The 19,435-nt window shown below is 39.5% G+C and overlaps 1 protein-coding gene across 20 annotated transcripts in view; it reads left to right on the plus strand.

The window, feature by feature from the left end:
- HERC4 (HECT and RLD domain containing E3 ubiquitin protein ligase 4) overlaps positions 1 to 19,435 on the plus strand; it is a 152,642-nt gene that overhangs the window by 127,248 nt on the left and 5,959 nt on the right. For all 20 annotated transcript variants that reach the window (XM_077944928.1, XM_077944935.1, XM_077944939.1 and 17 more), the window contains 4 exons: positions 6,054 to 6,220; positions 7,523 to 7,589; positions 10,923 to 11,005; positions 14,401 to 14,584. In XM_077944928.1, the coding sequence (XP_077801054.1) occupies positions 6,054 to 6,220; positions 7,523 to 7,589; positions 10,923 to 11,005; positions 14,401 to 14,584 (501 nt within the window). The remainder of the gene's footprint in view (positions 1 to 6,053; positions 6,221 to 7,522; positions 7,590 to 10,922; positions 11,006 to 14,400; positions 14,585 to 19,435) is intronic.

The following is a 19,435-nucleotide window of genomic DNA, read 5'->3' on the forward strand; positions in this document are numbered from 1 at the left end:
ATAATATTTGCTTCATATGTCTGGGCACTCTAGTATTGGGTGCATATTTATATTTGTAATTGTTTTTGTTTTGTTTTGTTTTGCTTTGAGACAGAGTCTCCCCCTGTCGCCCAGGCTGGCGTGCAGTGGCTCAATCTTGACTCACTGCAACCTCTACTTCCCAGGTTCATGCTATTCTCCTGGGCCACAGCCTCCCAAGTAGCTGGAACTACAGGTGCGTGCCACCATGCCCAGTTACTTTTTGTATTTTTAATAAAGATGGGGTTTCAGTATGTTGGCCAGGATAGTCTCGATCTCTTGACCCCGTGATCCACCCACCTCGCTCGGCCTCCCGAAGTGTTGGGATTATAGGCATGAGCCACCGCGTCCGGCCTATATTTGTAACTGTTATATCTTCTTGCTGAGTTGACCCCGTTATCATTATATAATGACCTTCTTTGTCTCCTTTTATAGTTTTTGTCTTGCATATGTTTTGTCTAATACAAGGTATTAACATTTGCATAGAATATCTTTTTCCATCTCTTTATTTTCAGTGTATGTGTCTTGATAAGTGAAGTGTGTTTCTTCTAGGCAGCAGATCATTGGGTCTTGTTTTGTGTGTGTGTGTGTGTGTGTGTGTGTGTGTGTGTGTGTGTGTGTGTGTGTTTTATCCATTTACCTAGTCTGTGTCTTTTGATTGGAGAGTTTAGTCCATTTATATTGATTGAGGAGTTACTCTTGCTTTTTTTTTTTTTTGAACACAGGGTCTTGCTCTGTCACCTAGGCAGCTAGGACTATAGGCATGTGCCACCGTGTCTGGCCAATTTTTGTATTTTGCGTAGAGACGGAGTTTCACCATGTTGCCCAGGCTGGTCTCAAATTCCTGGGCTCAAGTGATCTGCCTACCTCCGCCTCACTAAGTGCTATGAGCCAGCAGTGCCCAGCCTTTCCTGCCATTTTAAAATGTGTTCTGGTTGTTTTTTGCTTTTCTTTTTCTTTTTCTTTTGTTTGTTTCTTTTCTTTTTTCCTGCCTTCCTGCCTTCCTTCCATTCCATTTCATTCCTTTTTGTGAAAGTGATTTTTCTCTGGTGGTATGTTTTGATTTTTATTATTATCATCATTATTTTTCATGTATCTGTTGTATGTTTTTTTATTTGAGTTTACCATGAGGCTTGCAAATAGCTTATAACGCAATATTGTAAACTGAAGATAACACCAATTACCTAAACAAACTAACACGCAAAGAGAAAACTAATAAAAACTTTACACTTCAACTGTATTCCCCTGGTTTTTAACTTTTTGTTGTTTCTGTTTATTTTACTACACTGTCTATGTCTTGTAGCTGTAGTTATTATTTTTTGTTGGTTCATGTTTTAGTTTATACACCACAATTACAGTGTCATAATATTCTATTTTTCTTGTATTTACTATTACCAGTGAGTTTTGTACCTTCACATGATTTGTTATTGCTCATTAAAGTTCTTATCTTTCAGACTGAAGAACTCCATTTAGTTTTTCTTCTTCTTTTTTTTTTTTTTGAGACAAAGTCTGGCTGTGTCGCCCAGGGTGGAGTGCAGTGGCACGATCTCGGCTCACTGCAACCTCCGCCTCCTGGGTTCACACCATTCTCCTGTCTCAGTCTCCTGAGTAGCTGGGACTACAGGTGCCCGCCACCACGCCCCGCTAATTTTTTGTATTTTTAGTAGAGACAGGGTTTCACTGTGTTAGCCAGGGTGGTCTCAATCTCCTGACCTTGTGATCCGCCCGCCTGGGCCTCCCAAAGTGCTGGGATTACAGGCTTGAGCCACCGCGCCCGGCCAGTTTTTCTTCTTGAACAGGTCTCATGTTGATAAAATCCCTCAGCTTTTATTTTTCTGGGAAGATCTTTATTTGTCCTTCATGTTTGATGGATAATTTCACTGGATATACATGCTATTCTAGGATAAAAGTTTTTAACTTCGGCACTTTAAATATGTCATGCCATTCTCCTGGCCTGTAAGGTTTCCACTGAAAAGTCTGCTGCTAGATGTATTGGAGGTCCATTGTTGTTTCTTTTCTCTTGATGCTTTCAGGATCCTTTCTTTATCCTTGACCTTTGGGAGTTTGATTATTAAATATCTTGAAGTAGTCTTATTTGGGCTAAATTTGCTCTGTATTCTGTAACCTTCTTGTATTTGAATATTGATACCTTTCCCTGGGTTTGGGATGTTCACTGTTATTATCCCTTTGAACAAACTTTCTATCCCATTTTTTCCTCTACCTCTTTAAGGCCAATAACTCTTAGATTTGCCCTTTTGAGGCGATTCTCTAGATCTTGTAGGAGTGCTTCCTTCTTTCTTAATTGTTTTTTCTTTTGTCTCCTCTGATTGTGTACTTTAAAATAGCCTGTCTTTAAGCTCGCTAATCGATTCTTTTTCTTGATCAGTTCCACAGTTGACAGCCACTGATGCGTTATTCTTCAGTATGTCGGTTGCATTTTTCAACTCTAAAATTTCTGCTTGATTCTTTTTATTTTACTCTCTGTTAAATTTATCTGATAGAATTCTGAATACCTTCTCTGTGTTATCTTGAATTTCTTTTTCCTCAAAACAGCTATTTTGAATTCTCTGTCTGACTGAGAGGTCATATATCTCTGTCTCTCCATGATTGGTCACTGGTGCCTTATTTAGTTTGTTTGGTGAAGTCATGTTTTCCTGGGTGGTTTTGATGCTTGTGGATGTTCACTGGTGTCTGGGCATTGAAGAGTTAGGTATTTATTGTAGTCTTCACAGTCTGGTTTTATTTGTACTCATCCTTCTTAGGAAGGCTTTCTAGGTATTCGGAGGGACTTGGGTGTTGTGATCTAAGTTTTTGGTCATTGCAGCCGTATCTGCATTAGGGGGCACCCCAAGCCCAATAGCACTGTGTCTCTTGGATAAGATTCAGAAGAATCCTCTGGATTTTCAGGCAGAGACTCTCGTTCTCTTTCCTCACTTTTTCCCAAACAGGAGTCTTTCTGTGCTGATCTCTCTGGAGCTGGGGGAGGAGTGGCACCAGCACCTTTGTGGCCACCACCACTGGGACTGCAGTGGGTCAGACCTGAAGCTGGGTCTCACCTGAGGCTCATGGTAACCACTACCCGGCTACTGCCTTTGTTTGCTTAAGGCCCTAGGACTCTGCAGTCAGCAGGTGGTGAAGCTAGCCGAGCTTGTGTTCTTCTCTTCAGTGCAGAGTTTCCCTCAGTCCCAGTTGGGTCCAGAAATGCTGTCTGAGAGGCAGGGCTTGGAGTCAGAAACCTTAAGGAACCTACCTGGTACTCTGTTCTACTGTGGCCGTGCTGGCATCCAAGCCACAAGGCGAAGTTATTCCCACTCTACAGTCCCCATCCATAGAATGATTAAGTGGTGACCTGTCAAAGGAGAATCCTCAAATGTCAGCATATATTGTTTTTTTATCCTTTGGGTTTTCAAGAAAGGTTGTAACCCTGGATGTCTGTGTTTTTGTAGTATTCTGGATCCTGGAAAGGGAAGCTAGAATTTTCCTTGTTGACAGTACAGATCTTCATATGATCCCTTTATTTTCAGTGGGGTACCCTGACTATCAGCTGTCTCAGATTCCAGACCCTCTGGTTCAGGCTCTCCAAAAAGGCAAAGGATTTTCCACCAAGCATCCTAGTTTCAACCCCACTCTAATACCTCTGCCTTTTAGAGTCTTTATGTTTACCCGTTGAGCTAACTGGGCTACCTCTGATGTTGCAGGTATTGCTACTTGCAATTCCTGAGCCTGTAGCACAAATTAGCTATAAGTTACTATTTCAATTTTTTCTGCTTTACCAATTCAGTTACCAGCCATTTGTCTACTTTTCATATTTTGAAATGTTATTAACATTTCTTTATTGCTCTTACCTCCCTTATTCTCTTTTTTCCTTTGGACTTATACCATTTTTCTTCCTGTATTCTCTTTTACAGGGTTTTAGGAGGGAGAGAGATTTAGCACATTAATCAGTCTGCACCATTTAAGAACTTTCTAAACTTAAGCAGAATTAAGACATAACAGCAGAGAAAGATTAATTTGACCACTGAAAACTGTTAAATTTATGCATAGCAGAAGACATAAAATTGAAAAGCATGTAACAGGCCGGGTCGTATGTAACAAGTATGACACAGAGTAATACTCCTAATATAAGAAGAATTCAAATACAAATACATAAGAAAAATACTATCCCCCAAAAGATAAGTGGGCCCAGTACCTGAAGAGATATTTCATGAGCACATACATATCTCTGATTTTCAGTATCACAAATAGTCAGAAATGTATACTAAAGCAAGTTGTCATTTTAAACTCAAAAGAAAAATGCATTTGTGTGTGCGTGGAGTATATATACAGAGGAAAATGTGAAGAGTGGAGCATTTTCCTGGACTGCAAATGGCAGTTTAAACTGGAACAGGAACCGGGCATGGTGTCTCACACCTGTAATCTCAGCACTTTGAGAGGCCAAGATGGGCGGATCACCTGAGGTCGGGGGTTCGAGACCAATCTGACCAACATGGAGAAACCCCGTCTGTACTGAAAATACAAAATTAGCCGGGCGTGGTGGCTCATGCCTGTAATCCCAGCTACTCGGGAGGCTGAGCCAGGAGAATCGCTTGAACCCAGGAGGCGGAGGTTGCTGTGAGCCAAGATTGCGTCATTGCACTCTAGCCTGGGCAACAAGAGTGAAACTCCGTCTCAAATAAGTAAATAAACAAACAAACAAACTGGAACAGGTGTAGAGGAAAACAGATTAGCAATATGCTTGACTATCTTTTGACTTACGGATTTTTCCTTAGGAAGTAGAATTTCTCCTAGGGAAATATTTCAAACTGTGGACCAAAATAGGCAAAAAGATGCCCATCTTATTTTTAATATTACTAGCTAGGTAGAATAACTGACATTTATTGAACCTTTAGTGTGTGTTTCAAGAACTGTGCTAAAAGTGTTTAACATGTATCATCCCATGTAATCCTCACAACAACCATATGAGATAAATGCTATATTTACCTTCTTTGAAAACACAGAGGCTAGACTGCCAAACCAGGCTGGAGCCCAGGTCTTATTTAAAACATTTATTCTTTAACCGTCATGCTCACAATTTTCTGTAAATACATATTACTTTTATAAGGATGAGGGAAAAAAGTAAACATTTTCAGTGTGTCAGTAGTGTAAGTATGTTTCAGTTATCTAAACATCCAACTAGACTAAAACAGCTAAATTTAGCAACTCATTGTACTTTTATGATACAATATGCAGCCATTAAAAAGTCATATTTTAGCCAGGCACAGTGACTCATGCCTGTAATCCTTGCACTTTGGGAGGCTGAGGTGAGCAGATCACCTGAGGTCGGGTGTTCGAGACCAGCCTGACCAATATGGTGAAACCCCATCTCTACTAAAAATACCAAAATTAGCCTGGCTGTGGTGGTGCTTGCCTGTAATCGTAGCTACTCAGGAGGCTGAGGCAGGAGAATCATTTGAACCTGGGAGGCGTACCTTGCAGTGAGCAGAGATCGTACCACTGCACTCCATCCTGGGTAACAGAGGGAGATCTTGTCTCAAAAAACAAACAAACAAATTGAAATATTTTTCTGAGCTTATTGTAGGTGGAAATATACAAAAAAATTTTAATCATTACTCCTGAGTGGTTGGTTTACAGGTGTTTATTCGTTTTCTTTTCTATGTTTTTTCTTTGTTTTCCAAATTTTGAATGTGTATTACTTTTGAAATCAGAAAAAAAGTTATAGTAATTATTTTACCTATTAATGTCGAATGACGTGAATATGCTTATATGTCTGGGAAAAAACAGTTGTAAAGTCATATATATAGTACGATTTCAGCTAGATATTATTTTTTTTTAAGCCTGAGAAAATACCCTACATGGAAATGTACAAAAATACTAACAGTGATGTTATCCCAGGGAGAGAGTAATGAGGATGAACTTTTATTATGTATTACTTTTTTCTCTATCTTCAAAATTGTACAATATGAGCATATTTATGTAATAGAAAATTTAATATTTTAACTTGGAGGACGTGTCTTTACTTTTTCTTATATTTTTAGACGTTTGAAGACAGTGATTTGTTCCATTTGATTGGTGTTATCTGTGGCTTAGCAATTTATAATTTTACTATTGTGGACCTCCATTTTCCTTTGGCTTTATATAAGAAACTACTGAAAAAGAAGCCATCCTTGGATGATTTGAAAGAACTAATGCCTGATGTTGGGAGGTTAGTTGGAAAAAAAAGTCAAAAGGTAGTAGGGTTTGGGAGGTAAGAAGTGGGGAATGTACAGAAAACTTTCCTTCTATGAATAAATATATTTTGTTCTTCTTGTTAAATTTCTGAAATAAACAAATGCTCTTCTCTGATAAAGGAAAATCCATTATGTTACTCAGATCAAAATGTTCTATTGAAAGACGAAATTTGGCTGGCGCAGTGGCTCACACCTGTAATCCTAGCACTTTGGGAGGCTGAGGCAGGTGGATCACCTAAGGTCAAGAGTTTGAGACCAGCGTGGAGGTCAGGAGTTCTAGACCAGCGTGACCAACATGGTGAAAGCCCATCTCTACTAAAATACAAAAATTAGCCAGGCGTGGTGGCCCACGCCTGTAGTCCTACCTACTCAGGAAGCTGAGGCAGGAGAATCACTTGAACCCAGGAGACAGAGGTTGCAGTGAGCTGAGATTGTACCATTGTACTCCAGCCTGGGTGGCAGAGCAAGCCTCCGTCTCAACAAAAAAAGACAGATTAAATTTTTAGTTGTTAGACAATACCTTGCAAATATCAGATCATCACCTTAGGAAAGTAAATTTTTTCTGAGAGTGATTAATTGATTTATTTGGACTTTTACTTCTGATAACCTTCATTCCTAGTTTGAATATGTGAAATTTATTTTTATTTATTAAATAAAATGGATTAAAGATTTTATATAAATAAGGACAAATGGGCCAGGTGTGGTGGCTTATGCCTGTAATCCTAGCACTTTGGGAGGCTGAGGTGGGCAGATCACGAGGTCAGGAGTTCAAGACGGGCCCGGCCAACATGGTGAAACCCGGTCTCTACTAAAAATACAAAAATTAGCTGGGCATGGTGGTGGGCGCCTGTAATCCTAGCTGTTCTGGAGGCTGAGGCAGGAGAATTGCTTAAAAACCTGGGGGGCGGAGGTTGCAGTGAGCCAAGATCGCGCCACTGCGCTCCAGCCTGGGCAACAGAGAAGACTCCATCCTGGGTAAAATAAAATAAAATAAGGAAAAATGTTAAAAATAGGTGAATACATGGCCTTTGTATTCAGAAAAGTGGTAAGAACCTTTGACTAATTTTTTTCCTTCAGCATCATTTATAAGTTTGCCATTGTGTAGTCACTATTCTGCAACAAATATAAAATTACAAATTGACAAAAGGATTTTACTAAGAGGGAATGAGAAGTGTGTGTATATATATATATATATATATATATATATATCCGTAAGTAAAACAGTCAAAATATCCAATAATGTTTTTCCTCTCAGAAACATGTATATTATTTTGCAGAAGCATGCAACAGTTACTGGATTATCCAGAAGATGACATAGAGGAAACATTTTGTCTTAATTTTACGGTAAGATGCAAAGACGTAGGTTAGCCTGATTATTCATCATCCCTTTTATGTAAGCTATATCTTATGGTTCTTCTTTATTTTGATGGATGGAATTCTTAACAAATCCTTTAGCTAACATTTATTGAGCATTTACTACGTGCTAACTAGTCATAGTACATGCATTTCATTTAATCCTCAACAATCCAGTGAAGTTAGGATTATCCCTGTTTTACAGATGAAGAAAACTGAAAACAGTCATTACCTTGGGAGTCAGTATACATACCAGCCTCTGTGACTTAAACCTGTGTACTTTATCGTTATGCTAAATATATTTACAAATACAAGACGTCCTCTTTACCCAAGTGTTCATTTTTGAGTCTACAATTACAGAAATGCTTTAGAGAAGCAAAAGGTTATTGTAATGTGAGAATATTACTACTAAACTTAAAAACATTAATTTCCACTGGTACATTCCTTTCTATTTCACACTAACATTCATCCTTGCCCATCTTGTCTTACTCACTGTTGGATGACATAGATAAAACAAATGCAAATGCATTGCAATATCATTTGGAAAATGAAATTGCAAATCTTGTAAAAGATGCACAATTTCCTTAAGGCAGTGAAAGGGATGTGGTTTTTTGTCTTTTGTTTTTTGAGACATAGTCTTGCTGTGTCACCCAGGCTGGAGTACAGTGGCGCGATCTTGGCTCACTGCAACCTTTCCTCCCAGGTTCAAGCGATTCTCCTGCCTCAGCCTCCTGAGTAGCTGGGATTACGTGCTCGCCACCACGCTCAGCTAATTTTTGTGTTTTTAGTACAGACAGGGTTTCACCACCTCGGCCAGGCTGGTCTCGAACTCCTGACCTTGTGATCCACCCGCCTTGGCCTCCCAAAGTGCTGGGATTACAGGTGTGAGCCACTGCACCTGGCTGAAAGGGATGTTAAATAACTGATCCAGTCACAGGCAAAGCCATTTATAGATGAGGATATGGCAGAAGTAGACTAGTTGGCAATTAAATAAGAGAAAATTCGTAAGGATTATGATGAGGCACTCAGAAGGGAACAATTTGAATATTATAAATTAGACTCTTGGAAAAATTGTAAAACCTTCAGTTTTTCTTTTTCTTTTTTTTTTTTTTTTTTTTTTTTTTTTTTTGAGACAAAGTCTTGCTCTGCCCAGGCTGAAATGCAGTGGTACGATCTCAGCTCATTGCAACCTCTACCTCCCAGGTTCAAGCAATTCTCCTGCCTCAGCCTGCTGAGTAGCTGGGACTACAGGCGTGCACCACCATGCCCAGCTAATTTTTGTATTTTTAGTAGAGATGGGATTTCACCATGTTGGCCAGGATGGTCTCAATCTCTTGACCTTGTGATATGCCCCCGTTGGCCTTCCAAAGTGCTGGGATTACAGGCATGAGCCACAGCACCCGGCCTCTTTTTATTTAAAAAATTTTTTATTTGTATATTTGTTTGCCACCCTGCCACATACACAACAGTTATCTTTATGGTTTTGTCAGAGCTGACGAAAGATGCCATATTCTGCTGTCATGAAATTTGCCCAGAAAAAATTGCACGTTCATATTCTTTTCAAGAAAATCTTGAGACTATTTTCTGGCCAGGCACGGTGGCTCACGTCTGTAATCCCAGCACTTTGGGAGGCCGAGGCGGGCAGATCACTTGAGGTCAGGAGCTAGAGACGAGCCTGGCCAACATGGTGAAACCCCGTCTAGACTAAAAATGAAAAAATGAGCCAGGCGTGATGGCACGTGCCTGTAATCCCAGCTACTCGGGAGGCTGAGGCAGGAGAATCGCTTAAACCCGAGAGGCGGAGGTTGCAGTGAGCTGAGATCGCGCCATTGCACTGCAGTCTGGGTGACAGAGTGAGACTCCGTCTCAAAAAAAAAAAAAAAGTTGCTCTCCGCAAATCCAGACAACAACAGAAAAGCATTTTCCAAAGTGTGTTCCTGTTAGAATAAGGTGACCATAAAATTTTTTTAAAAAACTATTTTCTATGAAATTTTGCTTCTCTTTTTCATTTGATTCACTCATACCCATGTTAGTTTCTTGAATTTTTATTCATCATCTCAGTTGACTAAAAAATTGAGTTTCAAGCTGTTTAATTTCTAATTTATCAGTCACCAAATTTATGAACTCTTACTGTATTCAAAGAACTATGGTAATTCAAACATTTCTTCCCACTGCCATTTCTTTCTCAGAAATTTTTCAGTGGCTTTTTATTGCTTGTAGAATAATAGCTTTAGAATGGGTGTCAAAGACATTTATAACCTGGCTCTCTTCCTTTCATTGTATCCCTCCCTTCATACCAAGTTTTGTCATATCACACAGTATTTTTTTTAATATACCTTACCTTCCTCTTTTTCAGAGTCACTTGCCATACATTTTCAGAAACTTGATATTGTAAATATCTAATTTTTTTGTTCAATCGATATTGTCTGTCTGAAATCTCACTCTCTTAATCTTTCAAAATACTACCCATACTTGTAGGTGCTTTTCAGATGGCATTTCTTCCTCAAGGTCTTTCACACGTCCTCTAGTTTAGAATTCCGTTTGCATTCCTCTATGATCTGATAACATTTTGTTCATATGTCTGTTATAAATGCATTATTTTATTATAATTGGTTCTTTACATGTTACATTTCTCTTCCTTTACTACATAGTAAACTTCACAGCAGGAGTATATTCATCTAACATCCCACTCCCATCATAGTGTTTTATAAATAGCAAGTTTTCATAAAAGAGGATAATATTCCAAAAAGAAGGAATAGCAAAAGAAAAGATGCAGAAGTGGTCATGGTAATATTTTTAGAAAAATTCGAAAAGTAAAAGAAATAAAAGGTTTCAAAATACTTGACTATTTTTATAAACCAAATTAGTACATAACTGGAAAAACTGCCTGTGATCAAGTTTACAACAAGGGTGGTAGAGGAATCCTGGAGTAGCAGTTGTCATGTGGGAAGAATGCGTGGTTTTCTAAGCTGAATGCATTCTCATACTTGGATTTTTATCACTCATCTAAGGAAAACATCCTAATATTTTATAGTAACCATTCTAAAGTTTTATGCACAACAAATGCTTAGTTTCCTTATTAACTTACCAAACACTTGGTAATTTGTAATTAATCATGGTAGGATTTCAAACTAGAGAGGATCAAAATTTCTAGTTCTGGCTTTAAGCAGAATTCTCAGATAAGCTATATGGTAGCAGAATTTTATCTCAAATTTAGTAGTTTTTTTTAAATTATTAAATGAGAGGTAGATATAATAATAGATTATTAGAATACTCTAAGTTTTGAGTCTGACATTGACTTTTTTTAAAAATTTAAATTAATAGATCACAGTTGAAAACTTTGGTGCAACAGAAGTCAAAGAGCTGGTTCTAAATGGTGCAGACACAGCTGTTAACAAACAAAATCGGTAAGTGAATTTTAGCAGCAACAGTGGGAATAATAAGATTCAGTAGACATTTTCTTCTGTGTGTAGAAAATGTGTCACAACGCTAAGTTTTTACTCCAATAAAACTTTAATTTTGAGTGGTTAGTGAGGAAATAATCTGCCTTTTCCTCCTGAAATCCCTTGAAGACATTAAACAAAACAAAGAGAAGGGAGAAGTGACAGCAGCAAACATTTTTGGAAGCCAGGAAACAGTAGTAACTAACTTTAGCAAACCAGAGAAAGCTGCAACATGAGATGGAAAAGAGGAGCCACGAAGCCAGCTGGATCACTTCACAAAACGAAAGTTTGGGTGCTGAGAACAAAACATACCTTTAGAAAATGTGTGGTGTTTGGGGAAATGCTAGAAACAGGACTCTTGTAAGAAGCAGTTAGAAACTAGTTTCCCATGCTAACATTGGGTTTAAAACAACAACAAAAGAAACTAGTTTCCCTTAGCACACCAGGAAGCTGGCAACTGCTCCTCTCTGGCCTGGGCAGGAAATTGGAAATTTACCTTCTGGAGAAATTGGACTGTGGATTTGAGGACACCTAGAGACTGCCACAGGCAAGGAGCTGAACTGAAAACAGGGAGATTAAGTGCTGAAAGTCTATCGCTGCCTCCTCCTTGGTACCGTATAGTGGTAGATCCTTTTCTGGGGAAACTGCCTAACATTTAAAATGTAAATCCATAGGCCGGGCACAGTGACTCACGCCTGCAATCACAGCAGTTTGGGAGGCTGAGGCGGTCACATCATGAGGTCACGACAATGATACCATCCTGGCTAAAGCAGTGAAACCCCATCTTTACTAAAAATACAAAAAATTAGCTGGCCGTGGTGGCATGTGCCTGTAGGTCCAGCTACTTGGGAGGCTGAGGCAGAAGAACTGCTTGAACCCAGTGAGCTGAGATCGTGCCACTGTGCTCCATTCTGGGCGACAGAGCAAGGCTCCGTCTCAAAAAAAAAAAAAAAAAGTTAATCGATAGCCAAAGGTCAACAGACATTTAAGGAAAGACCGAAACAGTCAAAAAGAATGGCAAGAAACCAGGAACCCTGCAGGTTGAAGGACAAAACGTCAGAGGAAACTGAAATCAGTATCCTCAGAATGATGCGTGACATCCAGATGGATACAATTAAAAATGGAAAAAAAAATTCATTTGAAAGAAATGGAATTAATGAAATCTGTCAAAGAAGATATTTTTTAAAAAATAAATAAACTTCCCAGAAGTGAATGACATCCTTTCAAGATTGAAAACATGAGAAGTGGAAAAAAGATCAATACCAAGACAAGATGACAAGATACATGAAATTTCAAAATTTTCAAAGTCAAAGGGATCCTAAAACTGTCCAGAAAACCCACAGACCTAAGAATTAGTAACATCAGACCCTGGAATCAAAGAACACTGGAAGCTAGAAGACCAAAATTTTAGGAAAAAATTACTTTTAACTTAGAATTTTGTATCCAAATTATCAAGTGTGTGAGTGTTTAAAAACATTTTCATACATGCACAGTCTCAGAGAATTTACTTCTGAAGCCTTTTTCTCAGGAAATTACTGGAGGATGTGTTCTATCTACCAAAACAAGGAATTAAACCAAGAAAGAGGAAGACACAGGATTAAAAAAGCAACAACAAACTACCAAGATTCACGCAAGCAAGGATTCTTTTTGAAGGATCAATAACTGTGTCGATTTAGAAAGCTAACAACCTGGGTTAGATCAAGAGGATGGAGGGCTCGAGTAGAGAAATGCAACTGATAGTACCTAATTTTTGAATGAATCTAGAGGAAATGGATATTTCTTTTGGAGAAGTTGGGGATGAATTAGCAAACTAAGGAAAATAGAAGTTCTTTTTAAGGGAAAAAGGGTAACCATAGAATACAACTTAACTGTGAATAATATAGAAATGTTAACAAATATTGAACCAAAAATTGTTATATAAATACAATAGATGTGCAGGGGAGTAGAAAGTGAATGGGACAATTACATTAAAGATAAATCCAAACCACCACATTGAAATTTAAGGAATAACAGTAGAACTGTGTTGTTAGAAGCTTGAATGTAAATATCAGAAGGAATAGCAAAAAGAATTAACAAATAGTTGCCTTTGAATAGTGGGAATTTCTGGCAGAGAAGTGTTGGACAGAGAGTTTCTTTATTCTCTTCTGTTTTGTTACAATTCTTTAATAATGGCTGTTGCCAGGGAATTGGTCCAAAGGATTATAATCCTAATTCTGCTACTTAGAAGCTTTATAACTTTAAATAAATTAGTTGATGTCTCAATGCCTTAGTGTCCTTCTCTGTTAAATGGAATGACAAATTGTACCTATTTCATGGGATGATTTTGAGGACTAGATGAGACAATATTTTAAGATACTTAGAATAAGACTTAGCACATGTAGTGCTCAGTAAATGTTGGCTGTTAGGATTGTTACTATTTGATGTTTTAAACTCTTGATATGTCTTACTTTGATAAAAATAAAGCTGTTTTTAAAATGATGTGAAAAAATTTTAGGTCCTAGATATCCTTGTTTTGAAAGAAAATTTGGTTTTGAAAGGTGGTTTACCATTATTCCTATTGCAGAATCATCCTTTATTACTTGGAAGATGAAGATATAAAATAGTGAAATCTTCTAGTACCCATTCTCATTATTTGTTTGACCAGATAGCATCATAAAATGTTGTGGCTAGCAAAACAAAACAAATTGAATAAGATCGTGGTTCAAATTCGGGGGTTAAAGGGGCTTCCTTTTTTTCTTTACAGTTTCCTTTTGTATCATAAGAGGTAGAAGAGAATCAGAAGTGATTGTGTATGTATTCAGATATACATTTGAAAAGAAACTACACTTGTACTCTTTAATGATTATCCGAAAAGAATGCTTAGTATCCTCTCTCAGGCATTTGTTAAAGTAAATGTTGTTCAGATTCCTTGGAACCCACGGAAAAGAAGGCTATAGTTTGTCAAATGATCTGAATCCCAAAGCTCTTATTTTTTCATCACCTATTGTTTGTAACAGATCATTCCTTTTAGGGATGCATGTGACTTGATATATATAAATTCTCAATAACTTGTAAATATTTTAAAATTATTTTCATAGCCATTCACATTATTCTGCCCATTAGGAAATGACATTTTTTCCAATAGGAATAGCCTAAGAATAACTGAATGCCTCATGGATATAGCTGATTTTTATATGGAAAGAATAATAGCTTTTTTCATAATGAGTTTGGTTTTGTCCTGTTTGAACCCTACTCATACGTTCTCAGTTTCGTATATATGTAGCAGAAATTGTAGGAGCACTTGAAGTTTTAATGACTACATTATGGATTCTTCATAAATGATTTTTATAATCTGTACATGTGTGCTTTTTCATTTCTAGACAAGAGTTTGTTGATGCTTATGTGGATTACATATTCAATAAATCAGTGGCTTCCTTATTTGATGCTTTTCATGCGGGCTTTCATAAGGTCTGTGGAGGAAAAGTCCTTCTGCTCTTTCAGCCTAATGAACTACAAGCAATGGTCATTGGAAATACAAATTATGATTGGAAGGAACTGGAAAAGGTAGGGGAAAACTAATCTCTGATATTGTTTAAATGGAAAGGCTCATATGTGGAAGTCTTGCCTTTTTATGTATTATTTTTTGTTTTATACACTTTATTACTACCATTTTACAGGAAAGCACTCTACCCTTCTTGGCCCACAATGAATGGATTTTTGAACTGTGTATGAATTAGACACTACTATAATTGGTGGTATTGATATAGAAAACTCATCTGGCCAGGCACAGTGGCTCTCACCTATAATCCCAGCACTTTGGGGCGCTTAGGCGGGAGGATCACTTGAGGCCAGGAGTTCAACAGCAGCCTGGGGAACATAGCGAGACTTCATCTCTAAAAATAACTTAGGCCAGGCGCGGTGGCTTACATCTGTAACCCCAGGACTTTGGGAGGCCAAAGTGGGTGGATCACCTGAGGTCAGGAGTTCAAGACCCACCTGGCCTACATGGTGAAACCCTGTCTCTACTAAAAATACAAAAATTAGCTGGGCGTGGTGGCATGTGCCTGTAATCCCAGCTACTCAGGAGGCTGAGGCAGGAGAATCTCTTGAACCTGGGAGGCGGAGGTTGCAGTGAACTGAGATTGTGCCACCGTACTCCAGCCTGGGCAACAGAGCAAGGCTCTGTCTCAAAAAAAAAAAAAAAAAAAAAAAAAAAAGTTAAGTAAATAAAAATAGATAAAAATAATTTTTAAAATTATCCAGATGTGGTAGCAAACACCTGTGGTCCTACCTGTGGGAGGCTGGGGTGGGAGAATCTCTTGATCCCGGGTGGTTGAGGCTGCGGTGAGCCATGATTATACCACTGCACTCGAGCCTGGATGACAGAGCAGGAGCTTGTCTGTCTCAAGAAAAGAAAAATGTCATCTGTGACACAGCTGGGTAGAAGCCCTAACCAAGCCGGGCATGGTGGCTCACACCTGTAATTCCAACACGTTGGGAGACTGAGGCAGGTGGATCACCTGAGATCAGGAGTTCCAGGCCAGCCTTGCCAATGTGTTGAAACCCTGTCTCTACTAAAAATACAAAAATTAGCCGGGTGTAGTAATCCCAGCTACTTGGGAGGCTGAGGCAGGAGAATTGCTTCAACCTGGGAGGCGGAGGTTGCAGTGAGCCAAGATCACGCCACTGCACTCTCCGAAAAAACAAAAAGCCCTAGCCAAAAGTGAATGGGTTTTCGTTCTGCCTCAGTCCTAGGAAAACCATTATGAAATGCAGTTGTGATGCTTAAAAATCTTTGTTTCCTTTTTTTCTGATTAGTCTCAGTGTTACATTTTTTAGCAGAGTAATTATCAAATATTGATTCTGATAAACATTTAATAGAAAGTGCTACCCGGGTGCAGTGGCTCATGCCTGTAATGCCAGCACTTTGGGAGGCCGAGGTGGGCAGATCACGAGGTCAAGAGATCAAGACCATCCTGGCCAACCAACATAGTGAAACCCCATCTCTACTAAATATACAAAAATTTGGGCATAGTCTTGCACGCCTGTAGTGCCAACTACTCGGGAGGCTGAGGCAGGAGAATCGCTTGAACCTGGGAAGCAGAGGTTGCAGTGAGCCAAGATCGTGCCATTGCACCCCAGCCCAGTCAACAGAGCAAGACTCCATCTCAAAAAAAAGAGAAAGTACTAAGTTAAGCTAGGCATGGTGTCTCACACCTGTAATCCTAGCAATTTGGGAGGCTGAGGCAGGCAGATCCCTTGAGGCCAGGAGTTGGAGACCAGCCTGGCCAACATGGTGAAACCCCGTCTCTACTAAAAATACAAAAATTAGCCAGGTGTGGTGGCGCACTCCTATAATACCAGCTACTTGGGAGGCTGAGACACAAGAATCACCTGAACCCAGGAGGCAGAGTGACAGAAAGTGCAAGGTTAGATCAGCTTTGAGGAAGATATATACGAAGTTAATCTGCTGATTTTCTATCTTTATAATGTACCATCCTCTGATTTATGCATTTATAATTAGATACTGTATACCTAATAAGATGACTAACATAAAAAAGTAGAGCTAGCACTTACCTACTTTTTTTTTTTTTTTTTTTTGAGGCGGAGTCTCGCTCTGTCGCCCAGGCTGGAGTGCAGTGGCGCGATCTCGGCTCACTGCAAGCTCCGCCTCCCGGGTTCCTGCCATTCTCCTGCCTCAGCCTCCCGAGTAGCTGGGACTACAGGCGCCACCACCACGCCCGGCTAATTTTTTTTGTATTTTTAGTGGAGACGGGGTTTCATTGTGTTAGCCAGGATGGTCTCGATCTCCTGACCTCGTGATCCGCCCGTCTCGGCCTCCCAAAGTGCTGGGATTACAGGCTTGAGCCACCGTGCCTGGCCACTTACCTACTTTTTATGTCAGTCATCTTAATAGGCGCAAAGCATGAACATTTGTACATTGCCGATGGGGATACAAAATGGTACAGTCACTTTGGAAGCAGTGGCGGTTTCTTATAAAGTTAAACATACATTTGCTATATGACCTAGCAGTCCTACTCCCAGGTATTAAATTATGTTCACACAAAAATCTGTAAACAAAGGGGACAGAGTTTCAGTTTTACTAGATGAAAAGAATTCTGGAGATGGATGGTGGTACAACCTTGTGAATGTAGTTAATGCTACTGAAGTGTACACTTAAAATGGTTAAGATGTAAACTTTATGGTATGTGTGTTTTACCTTAACTTTTAAATACTTTTTTTTTTTTAATTTGCAAATGAGTAAAAAACGAAACAACCTAGATGTCCTTCAGTGGGTGAATGGGTGAACCTACTACAGTGTACCTATTCAGCAGAATAACTACTAAGTGTTAAAAAGAAATGCACAGCTGGGCGTGGTGTCTCACACCTTTAATCCTGGCACTTTGGGAGGCTGAGGTTGGCAGATCTCTTGAGCCCAGGGGTTCGAGACCAGCCTGGACAACATGATGAAACCCCCTCTCTACAAAAAATACAAAAATTGGCCCTTTATGGTGGCGTGCACCCATAGTCCCAGCTACTCCGGAGGCTGAGGTGGGAGGATCCCTTGAGCCCGGGAGGTAGAGGCTGCAGTGAGCCCTGACTGTACTCTGACGTAGGCAACAAAGCAAGACCCTGTCTCAAAAAAGAAAAAAAAGCACTGTTGATACATGCAACAACTGGATGAATCTGAGGCTTTATGCTGAGTGAAAGAAGCCAATTTCAAATGGTTGCATACTGTATGGTTCCATTTATGTGACATTCTTGAAAAGATAAAAAATTATAGTGAACAGAGACTAGGGGTTGAGTGGGAGGGTCTGACTTCAGAGGAGGTAGCACAAGAGACATCTAAGCGTAACAGTGATGGGACTGTTCAGTACCCTAATTGTGGCAGTGGTTACACAAATCTGCATATGTGCTTAGAACTTACAGAACTATATACACACCAGTATATAGCCAGTTTTATTGTGTAGTCATTTAAGGAATAAGATTTTAAGAATAATTAGGGCTTCTAATTAAACATTATGGAATAAACATGTCTGCTCCCTCCTAAAAATCTCACTAGAATGACAGAAATGGAATAAAAATGGTAATATACACACCAAAAACTAAAAAATAAAAATGCAATGAACAAGAGAAGAAATAGTTTTGGAAGACAGAAGGTAAGGAGATAAATTGATGAGTGACTTAGAGCAGAGGAAAACTGAATTCTAAGCCTCCAGAGGGACAGGATTGTCAGGAGGCAACTCTTTTTTGTTGTTGTTTTTTTGAGATGGAGTCTCGCTCTGTCACCCAGGCTGGAGTGCAGTGGTGCGATCTTGGCTCACTGTAACATCCGCCTCCCAAGTTCAAGCGATTCTTCTGCCTCAGCTTCCCAAGTATGGAACTACAGGCATGCCACTATGCCCAGCTGATTTTTTTATTTTTTTAGTAGAGACAGGGTGTCACCATATTGGCCAGGCTGGTCTCGAACTCCTGACATCATGGTCCGCCTGGCCTGAGGCAACTCATTGTATATCCTAGAATCTGAAAGGCTCAAGAATTGGTATACCATGTTACCCTTAATAGCAGGGATGAGGGTTGGACTAAGGGCAACAGAATTGGACCATTCATGTCCCCCTTTCTACCCAGCAAAAGACAGCTTGGGAGAGAGGCTTTACAATTTGGGAAACCAGGTAAAACTGAGGATGCCACACAGCTGGTAACTGGGTGTAAATCCTTCAGGAAGAAGACTGAAGGTTCCTGTGTGGTAGTAAATTGATCTGCTCAAGAGAAGAAGCCTGTAGATACTAACTTTGAGGGGTCCTCCAGTGGAAATGGACTCCACCTCTAATCACCTTAAAATGAAAATGATATGACAGCTTCTCGTCACCCTTTAGATCCTACACAATTTGTCCCTCCTTGCTTCATCTCCTGTCGTCGTTCCTCTCACTCTGCCTCAGCCTTATTAACCTCCTTGCTGAGCCTAGAACCCTCCAGACACGTTCCAGTCTTAGGGTGTTTCTGTTTCCTTTTCCATGTGCCTGGAATTCTCTTCCCCTGATAATCCCAAAAGATTCTTGCTCTCGCTTCCTTTACGTGTTTGTACCTTATCAGAGACCTTCCCTGGATAACTGATCTAAAATTGCAAACCCCTCTCCTGCACATGTATCCTGTCTCCCCTCGCTGTTTTATTTTGCTACTTTGGATCTGACATCATTTTACTTAGGTTGCTCCTTCCCCCGACCACAATGTAAGTACCGTGAGAGCAGAATTTTTGCCTCTTTGTTCACTGCTGTATTCCCAGCACCTAGGAGAGCACTCAGTAAGTACTTGAAACCTTGCCTGAAGTGATAATTGATGTAAGTGTTCATTCAGTTAAAACAGGACATCTTAAAAAGTATATTGTAGCGTCCGGGCGCGGTGGCTCACGCCTGT

Source organism: Macaca mulatta, chromosome 9 (assembly GCF_049350105.2).
Source record: "Macaca mulatta isolate MMU2019108-1 chromosome 9, T2T-MMU8v2.0, whole genome shotgun sequence".
Classification (NCBI taxonomy): Eukaryota; Metazoa; Chordata; class Mammalia; order Primates; family Cercopithecidae; genus Macaca; species Macaca mulatta.